This window comes from Macrosteles quadrilineatus, unplaced genomic scaffold, assembly GCF_028750875.1.
Source record: "Macrosteles quadrilineatus isolate MER2022 unplaced genomic scaffold, UCM_ALF_1.0 Scaffold_6__1_contigs__length_79288215, whole genome shotgun sequence".
In the NCBI taxonomy this organism is placed as follows: domain Eukaryota; kingdom Metazoa; phylum Arthropoda; class Insecta; order Hemiptera; family Cicadellidae; genus Macrosteles; species Macrosteles quadrilineatus.
In genome coordinates this window covers 56,599,063-56,620,770 of record NW_026542599.1, presented here as the reverse complement: position 1 = coordinate 56,620,770, position 21,708 = coordinate 56,599,063, and the positions used below count along the sequence as shown (strand labels likewise).

The 21,708-nt window shown below is 34.8% G+C and overlaps 1 protein-coding gene across 2 annotated transcripts; it reads right to left on the bottom strand.

The window, feature by feature from the left end:
- Positions 1 to 594: 594 nt before the first annotated feature.
- On the bottom strand, positions 595 to 20,347 carry LOC128996304 (solute carrier family 52, riboflavin transporter, member 3-A). Of its 2 annotated transcripts, none has more exons than XM_054421545.1 (4): positions 20,175 to 20,347; positions 11,201 to 11,303; positions 5,263 to 6,333; positions 595 to 2,036 (listed from the first exon to the last, which is right to left on the bottom strand). In XM_054421545.1, the coding sequence occupies exons 1-4, from the start codon at positions 20,219 to 20,221 to the stop codon at positions 1,839 to 1,841; spliced, it is 1,419 nt and encodes a 472-aa protein (XP_054277520.1). In that variant the 5' UTR covers positions 20,222 to 20,347; the 3' UTR covers positions 595 to 1,838. The 2 variants fall into 2 exon arrangements, with proteins under 2 accessions (XP_054277520.1, XP_054277521.1); XM_054421546.1 differs by lacking the exon at positions 20,175 to 20,347 and adding an exon at positions 11,869 to 11,989.
- Between the last annotated feature and the right edge of the window lie 1,361 nt (positions 20,348 to 21,708).

Genomic DNA, 21,708 nt, shown 5'->3' with positions numbered 1-21,708 from the left:
CAAACTATTTTGTAGAGTTCAAAAAAAAAACATTAGTATATTGAAGCGTTGTTATGCGCCAAATAGCTACGGAGAAAATTACGAATAATTGCAAATTTAAAATTACCATGTTATTCTTATGGAGAAATAAATAAAAACTGTTGTGGTTTGCTTGCTTATGAATATACTTTGATGAAATTTGGAAATGCTTTTATTTTATACTAAACTATTACCATAAAAAAAATTACCCTCCCTGTTGCAGCAAACCTAAGTACGGTACATGTTGTTAAACTAATGCTATTTAATTAGGGAATAAATGTGATCATTTTAAGGAGATATTCTAGTGTAAATCAAATAAGGAAAATGGAAATTCGATTAGTCTGCAGGTTTGCTGTGGAGGGGGTAAATACCACTACTTTACTCTCTTACAACGTATCTCCGGACCCACAATGATGTTTTGTGACCCGCGGCAACTAGACAACTAGATCGTGTAGTGCCTACACACCGAACCACGGCAACCTCTGCAGCGACTTCTGGCCGAGACTGTACCGTTGGACCTTGTGAAATTTGGACCTTGTGAAACGCTCTGTTTATTTGATATTTTAACATTGGACTTTGTGAAATTTGGACATTGTAAAACGATGATTATTTGAATGTCATAGTTTTGGACCTTATGCTTGTGAAATGCTCTGTTCATTTGATATTTTAGCGTTGGACTTTGTGAAATTTTGACCTTGTGAAACGCTCTGTTTATTAATATCTTAGTCATTGGACCTTGTGAAACGCTCTGTTTATTAATATTTTAACCATTGGACTTTGTGAAATTTGGACCTTATGAACCTCACCCATTTTTTATTATTCTTTCCTTGCTTGCCAAAATGATTTCCTGTTTAGAACTGACAATCAGTTACCAAAATATATCTGTTATTAACTACTACTATTGAACATTTTCTATGTTAACTAAAACTACTACTGGAACTATGTAAGTATTTATAACACTAAACAGGTCCACGGATATACCTTGTTTAAGAACTTGACCTGACACTATGCTCAATTTAAGTAATGGACGTATACAATTCTTATTCAATGTCAAAGATGTGGCCAACCTTTAAATTATTATTGACATTGCTCCAGCAGAGTGGGCTGCTGTCTAATATAGTGATTTCTGTTGAATACCGACTTGTTAACCGAGCAAAACTCAAAAGACAACATATTATAAACTAACGAATCTTTTATGCAATGGTGTCATGGCAATTTTTGCAGTGTCGGAACGGTGCACCTGGCACAGAGCTGAGGTATAGGGCAGCCTTTTTATTCAAATTCCACTTGTTCCGGCACCATGACACCCTGCTTTGATGGAAATTCAACATTCAAGGTTCGAAAAATAATTAAAGGAGTAAATATAATTTAGACTCCTACTCACACTGTAAGATGCTGATTAAACTAATCACTAAAACAAAACATTGGCTACAGCTAGTTGAGACGAGTGTCTAGTTTGGTCTTAAAAAATAAATTCTATTATACCCAATGCTTAGGGACAACTGCCCACTTCTTTTCGTTACATTTTTAAATGTCCATTTGTGAATAATTAAATTGGTATAAATTAAAGCTTTTGTTAGGATTTAGTTTAAGATTTTATAGATAGAAAAACTCCTAAATTCTCTCAACAGATTTGTTTATCTACACATTAATCATTGATCATTAATTTATAGCCAACTAACAATTCTTCATCCAAATTAAATTGAGCATGACGACAAAAAAAGTTCAGAAGGAATCTACTACTGTAAGCTGGACCTGATTTTATCACAAAATGGTGAATCCAGCACCATTCAAACTCACTAAGCAGCCGTTCCACTTTGTTAGCTGCATGGGTTGTAGCTTGTAAATATTTGTTTTGAGGTGATGAGGTAGAACATAATTGATGACCCAATAAAGGCTCCGGCTTGTGTTGACATACCGTAAAAGTACAAACTGCGACCTCCTGATCTCCGACACACTGTGGCGATAGACATCTTGACATACGAGATGAGACTAGAGTTCATCACCCAGCAGACCACCTGTAACAAACGTCAGGATACAAAGACAGGATCAAGCAAAAAAGCTAGTACGGTAAAACCATACCCACTTGTTGAATTTTCTACGTTTCTTTGAAGATTGTTTGCTCAATATGTATAAATATTCATGAAAGCATAGATGTAATTGTTAAATTTAGTTTGTTATGAATTCATTTGTTAAATCCAATGTTCTGGACAACTCCCAAACTGGACAACCTCTGGGTCCAAAAAACGGTCGACTTAGTGAGCTTTTACTGTAATGCTTATTCTTCAAAAAAGTATGAATGTTCGACTAAACAAAATCATTGTGGTCAAAAAACTCAAGCCTTTTGTTTTAATAATAGGTCGTTGTATTAATAGTCAAAGATAATAGTGTTCACCTTGCAACAAACAAATAAATTTATGAAGTTAAATTAATGTGATAACAATTTTCATTGCTATACAAATATCTCTAGTAAGTTGGTTAGTCAACAATATTATAGTTTGTAACAATATTTTAGTTTGAAACCAATCTATGATATTGCCCTTTGCATGCAATAGGCCTATACATTTTTATATACTGTGCCTACTTAATATAACTCACATATATTTTTCTTCAAAATAAACATTTGTGATAATCTTTTTAGTGATTGTATAGAGTTAAAAAACAAAAACAGATTGAATGACTCAGAGTTGCAAGTTTTGAATAGCTACAAATTAGAGCAAGGTATGAATGAATCAACTGTTTGTCAATGATAAATATGTAGCCATGACACAAAGTGACGTCAACGTTGATAAGCACGATTGAGAATAACACTGCACAGTCAGTAGTCAGCACTATTAGGCCTACCTATCTCAGCATAAATATTATACTTGCTTCTGGGAAAGTATCTTATCTGTAAATTAGATACTCAAAAGATAGTGTTGAAATGAAATACAAACTTAAACGTTCTAACAAGCTTAGATTCTATGCATTATCTTGTGACTATTTGGCTCAAATCTAAAAAAAAAAAAAAAAAAAATGATGCTTGCTGAAAAAATTGTTTGTAGGTATCAACACATATGTATTTATTTTATTTTTTTAATTCCTTTTAGGCTCCTCTACACTGGACTTTTGCTCTCAAGATGTTACAATCTCGTTATCCAGTACATGTTTAATGGTTGATCATTCAACTAAGTTTGATAACAAGTAAGTAATTGATAAATTATTATATGTAATGTAATTAACATACTGATTTATAAATTAAATGCAAGTAATTGATTGAAGTAAGTAAACAATTATGAACGATCAAATATGTACAAGTTCTGTTTGTAAATATACTTTTTTGTTTCCATTGAGTCTTTGGAAGGAATTCTGCTTGAAAAGTGATGGAGTACACTGAGTCCACAGTCCAGGTAGTTTATGTTACCTGAGTAAATTATATGATAAATAAAAGGGTTACAAAACATATCATATATATTTCATCTAATGGACTTCTTCTGGAAGTAGATTGAAGGAAACCCCCATGAAAACTAGGAGAATTGAGAGATTGGTTTTCTCTTCAATCAAATCTCCTATAATTCCTATATTAGGACAAAAATATAAGTATTATGTTTTATTATGTTGAAAGTGCTCTTAGCTAGTATCTATATCTGAGGAAATATGTATGTATGTATGTACCCTATGAACTCCGAAACCGCTCGACAGATTGTAATGAAACTTTCAAGGCATTACTAAGCATTATTCAAGGATGGTTTGTGTGAAGTTTAGTGCAGATATGTCTAAAAAAGGCTCCGCCCCAGAGGTTTTTATGCGGTCCAATGTCAGACTTTTGGAACTACAATGTTTACAAATAAATATAATTTAAAAGCAGATGTTTACTTTCACCGTCTGTTTTGTAGGTTTGAATAATCACAACATTTCGTATTAGTCATGATTTGAAATAGTGCCACACTGTTTCCACAGAATAGAGTGCAGAAAATTATTTTATTTTTGAGTAAGTCCAAACTCCAAATATATTAAACCCCAATCGCAGCACACCTGTGCTCTCAACAATGTTTAAATTCTACACTATTAAATATGTAAACATAAAAAGTAAAAACCTTGACAGTAAACTCCTTCTTATCCGGATTCCTCGGGACCGAGGCCAGCCCGGATAACGGGTTTTCCGGTTAAACCGACGTCCCCAAAAACTCGTTAAAACGGACCATTTATTGTGATATTCGACTTAAATTTAGGAAAGCATTCTATTTAGACTTGTGATTGCTGGTCTCAAATCTTTCCTACGAGAATAGTCATTTCAGTACCGCCCACTTCCTGCCGATCTAGTACGGTTAAACCAATGTGCTGATAAAAATTGTCCGTTTAAAGAGATGTCATTTCCGCCGAGTGTAGTCCGGTTAAACCGATGTCCGGATAAGAGGGAGTCTACTGTACCAAAGTATTCCAAACAATAAAAGGGATGGCAATGCCTTATTATTTTTATCTTTTGTTCTATACCCACACAATCTAACATAAATGATTAAGTGAATAATAATCATGTGTGCTATTCTAAAGCCTCCCAATTTGTCATTAATTAACCAACCACATTACTGTCATTAAAAGAAGGAACTCCAATGATACTAATACAAAACTTATATCCACCCAAGCTGTGCAAAGGAACCAGACTGACGATTAAAAAAATTACACCAAACTTGATCGAAGCAACAATCATCAGTCCTAAGTTTAAAGGAGAAATAGTCTTACTCTCAAGAATACCGATGATTTCATCCGAATTACCCTTTGAATTCAAGCGACTACAATTTCCTTTGCATCTTGCTTTCGTAACCATTATTATAAGGCACAAGGGCAATCCCTGACTACTACCGGTTTAAGATTTAGAAAATGTATGCTTTTCACATGGACAGCTGTATGCTGCGTGCTCATGTGGTGGTAGGTAGCCTAAAAACTTAATTTATACACCGAATGAAAAAAAAAACAAAAAAAAAATTGTTTATCCACTGGCAATTAATTATGTAAAATAAATATCCTATTTTTGTTTTGGTAAACATATTTATTATTTATTGTTAAGCACAAATAACCATTTAAAATAATAGTTGTTAGCGCAGCAACGCGCACCGGGTAACTGCTAATACATAACTGTCTAAGATAAGCCAGCTGAGCTCTATGCCTTAAAAAGAAAATGTCATGCAGTCAGGTGTTTAAATTATCAATCACTAAAGTTATTTTTTTAATTTACAAACTCTAACTTAGGGTGATCAAAATACTCACGATAATAAATGTCCCCCAGCCGGAATGCTGCAGAGGAGGGTTTGGACTCATGGCGGCTGTCATTAGAGAAAACACTATGCTGATCCCAGACAAGGAGAAAAGAGAAATGACCCAGGAGAGGTCTGTGTGAGGCGCTCGGTCAGCGAGGAACGCTGCGATGGGGTTGGCCATGTTTCCTAGGTTGACAGCGAGATGATACGCGAGACTACCATAAGGTAAACACGAGTAAGACTGAGCACTAGGTAAAGCCCCATTGGCCACCATAGAGACAATAGTTGTTAAGACAAGGTACATTTTGAACATGGGCGGCGTGATCACTTGATCAGGAGGCTTTGGGGAGGTAAAAGTGTTAGGCTCCATAAACATTTCAACAGGAGTAACCGGAGATACGATAGAATCCCTCTTGACTGGATCTTGAACTTTCTCCGCTTTACAGGAGGACAGATTGTTCAGCATAAAGAAAGAGACCATAGCGGCAACCATCATGGAGAATAAAATGAAAATAAACACTCCCGGGGAGAAATTTGGGGGTGGAGTGTACGGAACTAGGTTCACCTCTCCACTCGGTGACGTAGAGTTTACACAGGTAGGATTGCCACCAACTCCTTGTACCAGGCCGATGATACTTGGTACAAATCCGCTGAGACCTTCTCCGACTACATAGGAAACCAAGTACACCTCTGGATAGTTGTTCATGAACGGCATGTACAGTGTTGAACTTATACAACCGACTATGGCGAGGAAAAATGTGTTTATGAACAATACCATGCTGTGACGTTCATCAAACACGACCCAGATTTGATCGTAAAACAGCCCCAATGACATGAGCGAGGCACAACCCATGAAGAGGGTGAAGTATATCAGCTTACTATCGGAGATCCGTTGTGGGCAGAGCTTTAAAGACAGACTGTACAGAACTGGACCGATGTTGCCGAATTGGATGATCAAAGAGAGGTAGGAGGGAAGGGACCAGCCCTCAGGTGCTGTCTGCACTAGGATTGGAAGTTGAGTGAACATTCCATTGATTGACACCCATGCGCTGATACCAAACATACAGGCAAAGATGTCGACCTAAAAAAACAATTTTAAATAAAAACTCTAAAATAAAATTTAAAAAGTTCTCATACAATAATCATACAAACAAATTAAATTAATCCGAAGACTAATGATTACAAACATCTAAACATTACAGTAAGGCAGGTCAAGGATGAAAGTTTCAGATTATTGCCTTAATCTAGGTCATGACAACTATATCTGATTAAGTCAAAACCAAACTCGATAGTGTAAGTCCAATTTCTAAATGTCATAAAATGAGCTCACACATACTGATATGGTTTTATTAAAATGTCAAATTAGCTGATATCTGCAAAAACAAGGTATTCATCAGGTAAAAGAATTATCATCCTCGTAGCTTTACCTGGATATGACCAGAGAATAAAAATGGTTACATCTTTTGATATATTCATATAAAATAAGAACAAACTTTGTGGGTTTGTTTGGATCTATTGAGATTGAGATCAATCGATATTTACTTTCCAATATCCATCACAAAACTTTGAAACCCCATAGAGTCCAGGCAAGGAATGGTCAAAAAATGGTACAGAGGGAAATGTTTGGAACACAATTTCTGATTTCGTAACCATGTGTGTGTTTACAGAGACCACCTGGGCCCTGTTTCATAAAAATACTAGTCTAGTAATTACTATTCTAGTAAATACTAGTCCCGTATTTACCTGTCCTACTAATTTGTGTTTCATAAACGTTTTTATACCGCTAGTAAATACTAGTGTATTTTACTAGTCACGTGACCAAAAATACTAGTCACGTGACCAACTTTACAAGGTAAACTTTCAAAACAAATTTCTAACCTCAATCACGGGTTTTCTGGCGCTTTATAAAGGGTTTAAATTTTGTTTTCATTTGATACAAAAAGTAAATAGTTGTAGAAACGCAATGTTTTCTTTGAAATAATAACTATATAGACACATAAGTAAAACAATCACATATTATTTGTCAAAACGCTATTACTTATGTTCATCAATGACCCCGCCGACGCGCCGGCGCGGCGCGGCGTCGCGTCGCTGCAATCAACACGGTGATTGTAGTAGCCGGTTGTAGGCCTAGTTGCGGCGCTCAACAGTTGGGTGGAAATTGATCTATTGCTGCCGCATTCGCTGTGATTTGTATAGTTTTTTGTTTTATTCTGACATATAAAATTAAGCTTGCAATAAGTAAAGAAAAGAAGGCTCAAATTTTGAATTTAATTAAATCGTCTAAGGACATTTTGTTAGGAACGTTTTCAAGTACTTTAACCTATGTTTTCAAATATTCGAATGCATAAGAATATTTGGGTTAAAAACCATCCTGTGATATTCTAATTTTGAGTCTACAAACCATGAATAATAAGCCTAAACGTTTATTGATGTAACAAATAATTTCAACACCGTTACAAGCAATGGAGAAGTAGGTTTTCAAGTATTGTATAACATGGCATATATGCGCTATTGCAGGGCGTAGCTCAGAGGTAGAGATTTCGCTTCTCATGTGGTGGGTCCCTGGTTCAAATCCGCACCACTCACTATACTTTAGTTACATTAATTAAACTTTTACATGTTTTACATTAAAATAACAGTTCTAATCAACATCTAATTTTTTTATTACATTGAATAACAAATTCGGAATACCAAAATAGATTAAAAGTAATGTTTTTATGATAAGCAGTTCAGTCCAACGCCCAAAAATCAAATATAGGCCTACAAAATTGTTAGTACATCACAGGGTTTTAGCTATTTAGGGAAACAAATAATAAGCACCTAAAAAAATACAATGCAACTCCTCTTCAAAATTGTCTTACTATTATTTCCTATTAAAATGTCTTTGAATAAAACCGAGAGCCTTGGGTGTAAAATAATCTGATTAATGTTGCAATGTTGGATACATTTGTTACATCTTTGTATGCAATATGGTATGCGGTTTTAATTTGGTTTCTCTCAAAGCTTAAAATCTTTTCTCTGTGATAGCTAAATAGTTGATATAACCATGAAATTTAACTGAAGTAAAATTATACTAAAATTTCACAGAAATTGATAACTTATAATTACAATTAATTCTAATAGGGCGATTGTACATACATTATAAAATTCAATTTCACTCATTTTGTACTACGCCAAATTTATTAATTATAATTTATATCTAATAATAATTATCATTTTAGCACTCACAGATCTATTTGTATCTTAAATTGCAAACGTGAGCCAATTCGCACTTGCAAAAAGAACATAATAATTCATTTTTTTTATGATTTGAGTAATGAAATAACTCTATTTCCAAAAATACTAGTCTACTTCAAATAATACGGGTGTAGAGAGGTTGTTAGAAAATGGCAAGTATTTACCAGTGTAATTTACAAGAGTAAAACTTTATGAAACACATTGCTGTCTACACTAGTAAAAACCACTAGTAATACTAGTCCCTACACTAGTAACTAGTATTTTACACTAGTAGGTTTATGAAACGTAGACTTGTAAAATACACTAGTATTACTAGTCCATGGACTAGTAAATACTAGACTAGTAGTTTTATGAAACAGGGCCCTGTAGTTTGATTTTAATGAAATTAGGTATACTAATCTAAATAGTAGCCTATCTCCAGGTGTTTTTTTTCATCTTTTTTGAAATTTTGATTTTTAATGGTGATTTTCCATAAAAACCCATAAAATAAAATAAAACAAATTTCTCGAAAATGGCTTGAATAATTTTGATAAAAATGTAGTATGTTATAGTCCTTTAAATCCTGAACAATATGGTACAACAACCATTTTTTTAAAGCTAGGTATAGTTCAAAATTTATGGTAACTTAGTTTATTTTCCCATAAAGTAACAAAAAATGTATTTAAAAAAATACCAGGTTTTCATTAAAAGCAGTATTTTATGTTCCTTATAATTCCAAACAAACTAGTGTAGCTCCCTATTGCTGTAAAAAATATGGTTCAAAAGTTATTGCAACTTTTGTGATTATCCTTATAAAATATCATAGTTACTACCACCGCTTACCCAAGATCAAGTTTGTTGACAAGCTAATGGGAGAAAGTATGTGTGAGATTGCTGATACCGTTTATTTTTTTTACTTTTGCAAAAGGTAATTAAGGTAACTAAGGTGTTATAGCTGTTTAACTATCTCAATACAAATAACATGTTCAACTGATTCCTATTGATCAACCTGTGCAGGGTTAAAGATAACAAACCAACTTGGATAATATTGGCCCATATAAAAAAAGTTGAGGCTACTGGCTAAGCATAAGTAAACTTGATTCTTTAAAGTTAGTAAAATTTTGCTTTGGTAACACGTTTGCTGCACAAGACTCGAGGTGGGCTATTCCATAGGAGCGAAACATGATATAAGTATGTATTTACATTTGACAAATATACCACAGGAGTCTGAGAGACACACTGGCTATCTTCGGTAGGCCTAACCATATCAATGAGTGGTACATCTAACTCCCAGGTGGGAGAGTTGGTAATAACATCAAACATGTTAAGAACCAACATTCTACATACAAAAAACTTTACACGTTGAAAGAAATTTTTTGTTTTGCAGATTACATTCACTTATACAATACGTTGAAGTGTGTTCTTTGTAAGTAAACCTTCTTTTTGAAAAATTGCAACTTTTAAATAGAATAATAATTATCAATATACAAGGGCAAAAGATTTTATCATGAGACAGCCAATGAGAAATTTACTATAAAAAACAATGACAAACAAATAGGCTAATTTTTTCAGTAATTATGAAACAGAAATTTCCCTGAGTTTGCGGGCCTAGTATAGTTGGAGGGTAATCAAACAGTCTTGTAATCTAGAAGCATTTCATGTTTAATGGAACCAATAGTGTCAGAAACAGTTTTGTGGTTTGATTTAGCTTAACAGGGAGAGTGAAACTGTAGGTATACTGTAGTAGCTCAGTGCTGCCTCACACTGGACACTTTACACCCCCTACAACCACATACTTGCACAAATATTCGTAGAACATTGTGTAAAAGGTGACTCACATATTTGGCAAATGGCAATATTTTAGTGAACCTAGATTCTAGAAGCGGGAATAAATACGAGGGCGGTTTTAAAAGTAGGGACCCATTTTGCGTATAGCTCTGTAGTTGCGTATGTACGCTATTACGAGGCTTCTCGGTGCGCACTGGCATCATTTGTGAAGAGAAAGACACTGTTTGCAGTTCCGTAGCTGAACTGTACGCTTTGCTGTGTGTTTTTTTTTAATTTTTCAAATTATTATTAAACCTCCTGCAGCGTGAGAGATAAGTTCAGTGATAGTTTATTGATTACAACAAACATATCCGATGACCACATTTATCGCCAAGTGATGGCCTGAATGCAAAGAGTCAGAGTAAAGTGTGGAAACAGGTTATGGAGTTTAAAACTGCCCTTTTTCCTTTGTGGTCTTCTGTGAGAAGTCTGGGTACCCACCAAAACACACAGTTTCTTCCAAAATGAACATTTTCACATCCATTTTTAAACTCCCGAGCACATTTCTGCACTTTCCCCTCTTACCATTGCATTAGGGTCATAAACTTCAGTCATCTGGCGATGAACATCAGCATCGGATATGTCTCTTGTGGTCAAAAACATATAACTGAACTTATCTCACACGCAGGGTGCGGTTCACTAATTTGAAACAGTGAAGTGTACATGTCAGCTAAAGAGCTGCAAATGGTGTCATTCTGCTCTCAAATGATGCCAGTAAGCGGTGAGGAGCCTCGTAGCGGGGTAAATGCAAACTATGGAGCTACATGCAGAATCGGTCCTTTCCGCCCTCATAAGTTTTCTTAGAAAAACTATTTTTGGCAGGCACCAACTTAACTGTTATTATATAATTAATAACAGCATAGAATTTTAGACAATGTAGCTAGTTAATATTAAAAAAATACCTGTAACTTTCTGTTACTTTTCCAACAATTATTGCTGAGTTTCATGTCTGTAGATTGAGGAGACTTGATGGATTCTTCTATAAGTGACGATGACTCCGACCCACTAAACACAAAAAATAAACTGTTAGTTAACATAGAGAGTTAGTTGCCTATGTTAAGGAGTAATGGAAAATCGTCAATCCTTGTAGCATATAAATTACATTACTAAAATATTAGTAACTTCATTATCATAATAAATTAACTCATTGAATCTTATCTTTAAAACTAATGTTTGAGAGCTTTAGCTGGACAGGTACACACTTGAATTCATCACAAACTTCAGGATATTTTAATATAAATAAGTATAATTGATTGTTAAGTAGGGCCTACAGTGTACACTTTCAAAACCTTACGTGTGGTTAACTACTAATAATTAGTTAAGTAGGCGAGGATAACTGAAAAATACAAATATTTTAGTATTTTCTATTAACCTTATAGGTTGCAGTTTCAACATATGAAGTCCAGGCGTTAAGTTAAAAACGATTTTTAGCATCTTAAATAATTTCTTAAAATCAATCCAACATATTGTACACATATTTTTATTTCTAATTTTAAGAGTTAAAACCGTAATTGTTGTAATAGATCAAAACAATTTAAAAATCTAACATAAAAATTTTCTGATTACAAACCTTTCAAAACACATATACTTCAAATTTTTCTTCCACGTCATATTAGGAAATATTAATAGGACACGACTGTAAATACTCAGCTTCGTGTAAGTTTTACATTTGGTCAACTCGAAGAAGCAAAATATCTACATTTAAAATATTCAACCATGATCAAGAGTGCGTAAGATACCATACTAGGTGGGAAGCTACTGTTAAGTAACCAAGCAATCAATGATTGACCCTGAACCTAGTAGCCTAACTGATAACTAGGGCGTGGGCCCTGCTTGCCACCGTGTTTCTCTGGTTCAAATTCCAATCTCACGTGCCATAGTCCCGGAAATAGAGTGACTGACACATTCTATCAGAAAAACCAGTAGCCAAGCTTTTTGATGGATCAAAAGTGAAAACTTTTAAAAAGAAGAAAAATCTTTTTACAATTGCCCAATATTAACACTTAAAAATTACATAGCTGGAAAAGTTTAATTAATTTTTAACAAGGGGGTTAAAGCTTGTCATTTTAAAGTTTTTATACTTTTCTGAATTTTTTCCTTATTCACTTTTAATTTATTAATTACGAAGATTTATTACTAGGTGCCTAAAAAACTTCTTTAATGTTTAATTATGTTTCAATAGTTTTATCTAAAATCCAATGTACGGTATGTTTGTTTGTTAGTTTGTTTATTTGTTTGTCCTTTATTGACTCCGAAACCGTTCGACAGATTGCAATGAAACTTTCAGGCATTATTCAAGGATGGTTTGTGTGAATTTTGGTGCAGATCCATCAAAAGGGCTCCTCCCCAGTAGCTCTGGGGTTTCCCATGTTAACCTTATGAGTACTCATATTTAAATGGAATAAAATAATCTTAACAGCTGGTTCAACTAAACAATTTGATTCGGTGATGGTCAATAGCATTAAAAAGTTAATGGGTTTACCAACAGGGTGCAGCACTATTATTTTTTTAAATTTATGACAACAGCTAATTTGCAACTAAAAGGTGAGTGAGCGTACCGAACGAACTTAGGACGTGATTGAGCGATGCGAACGAGCTCATCTTGAAAATGAACGAGCATTTGACATAAAACCACATTAGGACAGAAGGACGTCTGTCGGGCCAGCTAGTTACTTTAATAAATAAACAAATATTATTAGGTGCTCCAGCACCCCCGGAAATTCTATGAAATTTAGTTATTAACAAAAACTAACAGAGGTTTTTTTAACCTGCTCAATAAACCTGTGTTGATGTCATGCCGGTTGGTTTATAGAACAAGTTCAAGCGAGGTTCGTTTGCACAGACTGTACACAGCGTGACATTCAAAAAAATTAGCCCACTTTTGTGGCTGAGCGTACAAACTTTTTGACCTTTTTTAAACAAATAAAAATCATATTTTTAGTTATTATTTCTTTAATTTATCCTAATGAATTTGACCGTGACAAAATATATGGCTAATTGTCGAACGGTAAAGGTAAGGCACAAAGTCTTACTATCGATCTTACATTTTCCTATGGTCCGTAATGAATCCAAATGAGAGATTTTAATTGATTAATTTGCCTTAGAACCCACAATTTTGCTCAAAAATTAACCAAACCGGACCCAACCTACCCCCCCCCCCCCCACCAAAACCCCCTCTGCTGACCCGTGAATGTCAACACCCCCCAAGAGGAAATCATAAAGTACATAGTGAAATTTAAATGCTACGGGTTTAAAAAAAAAAAAAAAATGTTTAAGTTTCCCTACTATGGCCTGTCAAACTCTTACAATAAATATCAATCACTAGCCTACTGGTGATCCTGCATACAATAGCTTAACACTTCTGTTCGCCCAACCTGTTTTAATATATTGTTAAAACCTGTTTGAATTTATTTAAATAGCTTTGTAATATGTTTTAACTAATTGCTCATGATTCTTCAAATTTGCACTAAGGGAGGTAATTTGATTAACTGTAAAACAAGTCATATTTTATCAATTTCAAAAATTATCACTAAACAGGTTTAAAAGAAAGAGAGCTTGTTTGGATTAGAAATAATCAAGATTAAAACAGGAGTCTTATTAGTCATGCGGTTCATAAGAATGTCAAATCAAATTCTATTGGTGTTAGCCATAACCTTTTCCTATGCAGTAACGTTTTACAGGTCCAATTTTGGAGGAAATCGCAAGAATGTCATAATTCAAGCCACCAAGTTACTACTTCATAAGGCCATATAGGGGAGTTGTAGGATTTAATTGAGTCTTTGCTTCTCTAACTTTCAAGCTTTTAAAGACCACAAGTGTCATCAAATTATTTGTTTTACACCCCTATATAGTTTTTGGGTCACACTTTGCCCATTATCATATCAAGCATCTAGTGGCATACAGGTACCCACATGTTACAACATAGATGACTTAAAAAGAGGATTTAGATCAAGAATAACACTCAAAAACATTGAAAAAATTACAATTAAATTGTATAAAAAAGGATTTCAGACGTATTACATATTTCAGAATAAACATTAAAGACCATTTTATAGAACTTAACCAGATATTAAACATTTATTATTATTCACGTGACACAGGTATACAAACAAAGAATTACTAGTTCTTGCGAATTTCTTTACATAGGGAAATAAGTAGCCATTAAACTTTATTTTGTTTAAGAGGTTGGCAGCCTCTTTTAACCTTGCAATGCTTGTCCACATAGACTAACCACCCGTGCGTGGATCGTATATACAGCAAAGCAAGGAGTGAGCCGGTACAGTACAAAGGTGATCGGTACTGATAAAATGTTTTCGGCAGTGACCTGGATCCGAACCCACGACAATGCTGACTCTGGCCCGAAGTCCGTGACGCTACCGACTGAGCCACTAACTCACTAAACTGGAATGTTCATATTACTCGTAGATAATGAATTATGCAATGCAAGACCAAAGATAAAACATACGGTACTCGTCCCAGTCTATGGTAAGACATAGGTATGTTAACAATAATTTAGGTATGCTCAAGTCCCTAGAAACAAACAAAAGATTGTTCTGATAGTGTTTTATTTGTATGTAAGCCTAAGTCCAAGGCTTGTCTGTAAATTAGGGTCTCCAATGACCAACCAACCGTCTGGACAAATGAGCTAGTTAAAATCTAAGACCAGTGTTTTAACTTCGTCCGCAGCCTGTTAGAGATTATTACACAATTATTAGGCATTCTTTTTCTTATTAACGCCCAATTTGAGCTTAAAATTTGCATTCTGAAATATAATAGTAAATTAAGTTACAGAGTAATCAACCAAATATATGATCAAGTAAAAAAGTATTGACAAACAGGTTAATTTAAAAACTGGAAGGATTTTTTAAAGTAGTCCTTCCTACTTAAGAAAAATTGTTACCAAAACTAAAAATAGTAAATTTGATGCCAACCCAAAGAAACCTTACTACTGTATTGAATTACTTACAGATCAAATAGCCAACTTGGATGGACTTCACAGGAATAATGTTTTAGGGATTCACTGTATCGAGTTACAAATAAAGAACTGAACAAAACAGTTGAGAGATTATTTTCCTAATTTTAAATTTATAGCGAGTAATTAACTATAGAATATTAGACATTAGTAACTTAAATTATTTAAAAAATACATTAAGCACAAGTTTTCCAGAGGTAAGATAACTTACCTTTAAATTCCAGTTTAATTGTGATAAGTTTATAGGGGGAAAGATCTTTTAGACCTATTAAATATTAATTGACAAATTCCGTCAAAAAATGTCAACTAATGTTCTAACCTAAACTAAAGGTACTAGAACTAGAAGAATTCAGAGATAAGATAATTAAGTTATCTAATAATTCAAGACAGTCTTCAACTGTTAACAGGGAAGGTTATGTAGAGTTCTTTTGTACAATTTTAATCAAGGTTTACAATGTATCAAATAGTTTAGGTGATATGTTTTGACAACTAATGGAAAGGGTGGTGAGGTATAAAGGTAAATAAATGGAAAAATAGCCTAACAAGTAGTTTTTTTTTTTTTATCTGAAGTTATAAAAATACAGTCAGTTTGTGTTTGTATAGAATGATTTAAATTGATTCTGTCTGCAGGTTTACACAATATTTGTAAACCAACAGGTTGAATGCAATTACAAACTTAACTTTGTCAAAGCTAATTCATAAAACAAATAAAACAAAAAAAGTTAAATTTATAGTGTATTATTACTTTGGGAATGCTGAGGGGGAAGATATATCTTGTGGTAAACAGACTAGGGATGGCATGTTTAAAGGCTCATCAGTTTTACCCCCACTGTCCCGAAAAGAGTCTTGAAACAGTAAATTTTCTAAGAGAAGTAAAGTCGGTAAAAAGGAAACTTGCGTATGGGACAACGCAATTTTAGATCTAGTATGTTGTTCGTGTACATACGTACGTACTGGGAGAAATGTATTGTTCCTATTTGTTATGTTTTCCTCCAGCGTAAGCATTGTAGTATGTGATGGCGAGAGGGGAAAGGAGTGTGAGGGGGGTTAGAAGATACGACTATTGCTAGACTCCAGTTATAGTGCTAACTTAGACACCACGTGTACCATTGAAGGTTTTTTCTGTCTTAGTAGTTTCTGCATATTGTTGTTGATAGCAAGAAAACTCCTGTTGTTACCTGACCTTTCAAGAACATTAAAGAATAGCAAAGAGGCAATAGTACTTGCCTAGGAAGCAGAATGTAGATGGGTTGATTTTGTAAAAACCCTGTAGGCTAGCCTAGTTTGTAAGGTTTAAAATTTGATTAACAGTTTATTTTAGGAAAGTTAGTACAGGCCATCGATCATAAATAAAAGATCTACAAAATATGTGCTAAAACAAAACAGTTTTCAACACATTTTCTTGTATACCACCAAATGCTATCCTAATGATTATAAACAGCTACCTAAATTCTCAGTATGCACAATCAGCCTCGAACGTTTCTACTGGTAGAGCAAGAGGTAAAAATTCTAACTAAGTCAAGTAGCAAAGTTTACTTGTACCTAGTATTCATGCATAGACTAAGCAACACAAGGGGACTGTATGTTTTATCTATGATTCATGGCACTGGTTGTGGCCCGTTGTGCAGACATAGTTTTAAGAAGGACTGTGGGTAAACTTGTAGTTAGATTATCAACATTTTTGTTTGTTTAAGAGGACTCTGAGCTAGATATTTACTGGGAGTTACCTGATTTATTCATTGTAGGCCTAAAGGTTTTGTGGTGGTGAAAATACTGGTAACAATAGTTTTTGTAGTGTCATACGGATGTCTTTAGATTTAACATAGCCTAGGCCTATATGTTTTGTACAAAGTATATTGTTGGTATTATGATTACTCCTGTCTTAAATAAATGATCATGTTCTTGTCTTGCCGCATTTATAAGGTATTTTACATTACCGTAGGTTATTATAAAGGTTTAAAATACTGTCCGCGAGAGTAAAGAAGTCCCTTGAGCCAGAGCGATAAGCAGCTATGTTTGGAGGGTAGGCCTATCGCGCACTATTTGCAGGCGCTAAGCATCTGGGCGCCTCGCCTCGATGTCTGTCTGTAAACAACTGTTGTAAACATAATTACTCATATCTTCGTTTTGGTAAGTGGATTATCATCATGTGGTCACGTCATTTGATTCATTGCAGTTTCGTGTGTTCGCGTAATGAGTTCGTTTTGTTTTGGACGGACCTTGTAGCTATGGATTTAAGAAAACTTGGTGCTACTATACATAGTGGAGAGAGGGATTTAATTAGACGGGTGGTCGAGTGTTGTGACAACGAATGTAAAGTCAACAATTTATTAGTGCCGATAGAAAAGGCAACAGAACGTGCCGCAAACTATTGTAAAGTTCCAGAAAACACTATTAAACGAATTAGAAAAGCCAACAAACAAACTCCGGATGAAAAACTCTGTACACCTGGGAAAAACACAAGAAGTCTGACCACTATAAAGTACAAATAGATAGCTTTGATAGGCGTGTAATTGTAGATGTAATACGCGATTTTTACAAAAACAAAATGATTGTCCCTACATGTAAAAAACTATTACCTGTTTTGAGAGAAAGAATTAATTTTAAATGGAGCGAATGGGCACTTCGGCGTCTTTTAAAAGATATGGGGTTCAAGTGGAAGAAATTTGGTCCTAAAAGAAAATGTTTGATTGAAAGGCCTGACATCGATAATTGGAGGTTTAGGTATTTGCGAGAGATAAGAAAGCTAAGGGAACAAAAAAGGAAAATTTTCTATCTGGACGAAACTTGGATGGACAGTAATTTAACGTTCCAGAAATGTTGGAAAAGTATAGACGTCAATAGCGTGTTACCTGATGTGAACGTGTCAAACCGCGTGATTGTCATAGACATTGGGTCAAACGAAGGGTTTTTGCTTGTTTTCGTGTTTTCTTGATTCTTGATTTTGCTTAGGTTTATGGTAATAGGATTAATAACTTTAATAATAAGTTGTTAATTGCGATGAATGCTATTGAAACTTCTGTACTCGTTTATATCCGTAATATATCGTGTACTTATATTATGTACCTGTAATATGCCTTCACTATAATAATATTCATGGATCAACTAAGTATTTGGGATTTGGGCTCTACAGTAATTGTCACGGGAAACATTCATGCGTAACGCCTTTAAACTACGAATAGGCCGGAGCTCAGGGGACTTCTTTACTCTCGCGGACAGTAACTACAGTAATTACATAAATAGGCTACATGAGGACAAAGGCCATAGCCTACCTAGTTATTGAAATCGCAATAACTTTTTTATGATGGGTAAATAATTATGCTAGCCCTAAAAAGGTGTTTATTGATAGTTTATTTATGATATCCCCCTACTAGTGCTGAATGCCAACTACCTAACTAAATATAAATGGGAATATAAACTAAATCCATCAGCTGATTGCCACTTCGATTTTTACTAAACAAGGGTGTGGCACTAACAGAAGAGTACAACATAAGACACTACTTTTTAACGTTTGGCAGCCCATTTGAACAATATTATTAAGTGGTAATGAAGTATTATCAAAATGTTTTATAGGTTTGTAAAATAAAAACAGAATACCTATTCTGATGAAATATTAAAATACCCCTAAGTTTATCCACTAACTTAAGCCCAGAAGCCTGGTGTAGACCTATATTTGACAACATTCCTAATACAGGGTTGCCATAGAATTTTTTAAGGTCATCTTTCCTGACTTATCCTGACCAATCTGAGGAATTTTTCCTGACTTTTTGGAACCGCAAGGTTTTACAAATAAAGACAAATTTTCAATTTTTTTATGCAACCTCCTCCATTGCTCAATTGTTTTATTTTAAAAATAAGATTTAAACAAAGTGCAACACTAATCAAAATGTAACCCAACTAAGTTTAATATGTTTTAGCAATAAAAAAAGGAACTTACATTTAACTAAATATTAATTAAAACTTAGGCTAAAAGTAGGCCCTAGCCTAAACTAGCTAACCCGTGCTAAACATTTACACTAAATCCTTCTCAAATCACACTTATTGAAGTAGGCCTACACAACAACTGTGTAGTAAGTGCATCGTTGATTTAAGTAGCCTATGGGTCTTAACTTCAGAAGTGGGTTTACATTTTATACAAAATAAATAAATTACTTATAATGTTACGATATATTTACGTTTAAGTGCCACCAAAGTCAAGACCAGCCTGATCAAGACTGACTATTTAGACTGATCAATAGTTTCCATAGGCAGGAGACATGAGTGTTAGAAGATCTAAGAAAATCCTGATAGAATGAAAGGAACTGCGTGACTTAGGTTTGGTAATACGGGCAACAGGTACATTATGTTGATACTGTCGTGTCCGTTGAAGTGTCCTCACACTGGCATCGTCGTTATTATTGCTCGCGGACGTATTTTTCCGCAAAACGGCCAGCAATAGATTTTAGCGGGCGTGCGTACTACTTATTGCCAAGTTATTGCCAGGTTCACACAAGTGGCTAGCCACTCCTTAAACGAGTTTTAATTCCTTAAAAAAATACCGTAGTGAATCTTAATAACTTAAGAACTTAAATTATTATTGAGTCAGTGAATTACGTACCAGTACCAAGAAGTTTTCAAGCATTATTCCCTACTAAATTTAATACAGACAATGGACTGAGTCACAGGAAAACTAACCTTTAAAAGGCCTAACCTTTAAGTCACTGCTTGAACATTGTTTAGTTAGTGTTCTGTAGCCTAGCCCATTTAGCCTACATCAGACATTTTACTTATGGTTTTAGGGTATTCTTTTGTATTTTAGTATCCTGATAGGATCTTATCTTACTTAATCATTTTATACTAGCCTAGGTCTCTGTTTTATTAGCCTATTATAACATAAATCTTATAGGTTATGTTTTACTACTTACGCTAAATTAGAGGTGACCTGATGGTTTCCGTTGGTGTTATTAGTCATGTTACACCTTAATACAAATTCACTAAAATATAACTCAAATATTGAACATGTTTTGAAAGTTTGAAAAATATTAACTTTTAACCTCTAAACCATACTGACGCAATCCGTCTAGCTAGCAGAAAGCTGAGTCTGAGAGGAGAGGTGAGCTGCTGAGCTGAGAGTGAGATTGACTGAGAGCGAGAGGAGAGGAGAGCGAGAGCGTTGAGATTGACCACCACGGCCATTTAATGACAATCAGATAGTCAGAACAGAGTGGAGTCAGTCGCTGTACTGAACTGAACAGCGAGTGAATCCGGGACCGGAAGGTAAATTATTAAAGTTTATCAGAAAAAATTGAGTTCGAACCTTGGAGGTAAAACGGACTTTCACTCAGGAATCGAAACCCTTAAGCCAGGTTTTCCTGGACGCGGAAGAGGCGCGGGGAGAGCGGAAAAGCGATTAACATGTCATTCCGCTCCGCTTCTAGGAAAACAGTAACATTATATTACCTAAGACAAGACAGCAACCTATTTACAAAACAGCAAAGATTGTCCCGGTCTTCAAGAAAGGTGACAAATGCGATGTTAACAACTATAGGCCGGTTGCTCTTCTTTGCACTTTATCAAAGGTAATGGAGAGGGTTATGTATTCCAGGTTAATGAATCATCTAGACATAAATAACATTCTCATACAAAACCAATATGGCTTCAGAGCGGGTCGCTCAACCACTCAAGCAATTGTTGAGTTTGTTCAGGATGTATTATCCAGCCTTGAACAGCGCAAAACAGCCCTGAGTGTATTCTGTGATCTTTCGAAAGCTTTCGATACAGTTAATCACAATATTCTTTGTGAGAAACTGGAAAAATATGGTGTTCGAGGAGTTCCACTAGCTTGGTTCCGATCGTATCTTTCAAATAGAATGCAATTTGTTGAGATTTCAGGATTTCGGTCGCATCTCGCTGAATGCAAGTTCGGGGTTCCCCAGGGTAGTATTCTCGGACCATTGCTTTTTATCGTGTATATTAATGATCTATCAGCACATCTTCATTCAGCTAAATCAATCTTCTATGCGGATGACACAACCTTACTGTTTGGAGGTCCATGTTCCAATTTGCAATCTCGAGTTGAAGAGTCAGTTAGTTCACTTTTAAGTTGGTTATCGCTGAACAATCTTAGACTAAACTCCGATAAGTCCGTTTTCATGCAATTCCTAACTCTCAATAAGATCCCTGAATCCGTCTCGTTGAATAAGTTCGAGATAGAAGAGTGCTCTGTTGTGAAATTTTTAGGTCTAACTGTGGATAAAATGTTGTCATGGTCCAATCATGTATCACAGCTTTGTTGCAAGTTGAACCGCATCTGCCATGCACTTAGGACGTTGCAACCTCTTCTTGACTGGGAAATGTTAGTTGCAGTCTACTATGGCTGTTTTTTCTCAGTCATGACTTATGGTATTGAAGTCTGGGGTGGTTCTTCCCATGGTGATAAGGTCTTTACCGTACAAAAAA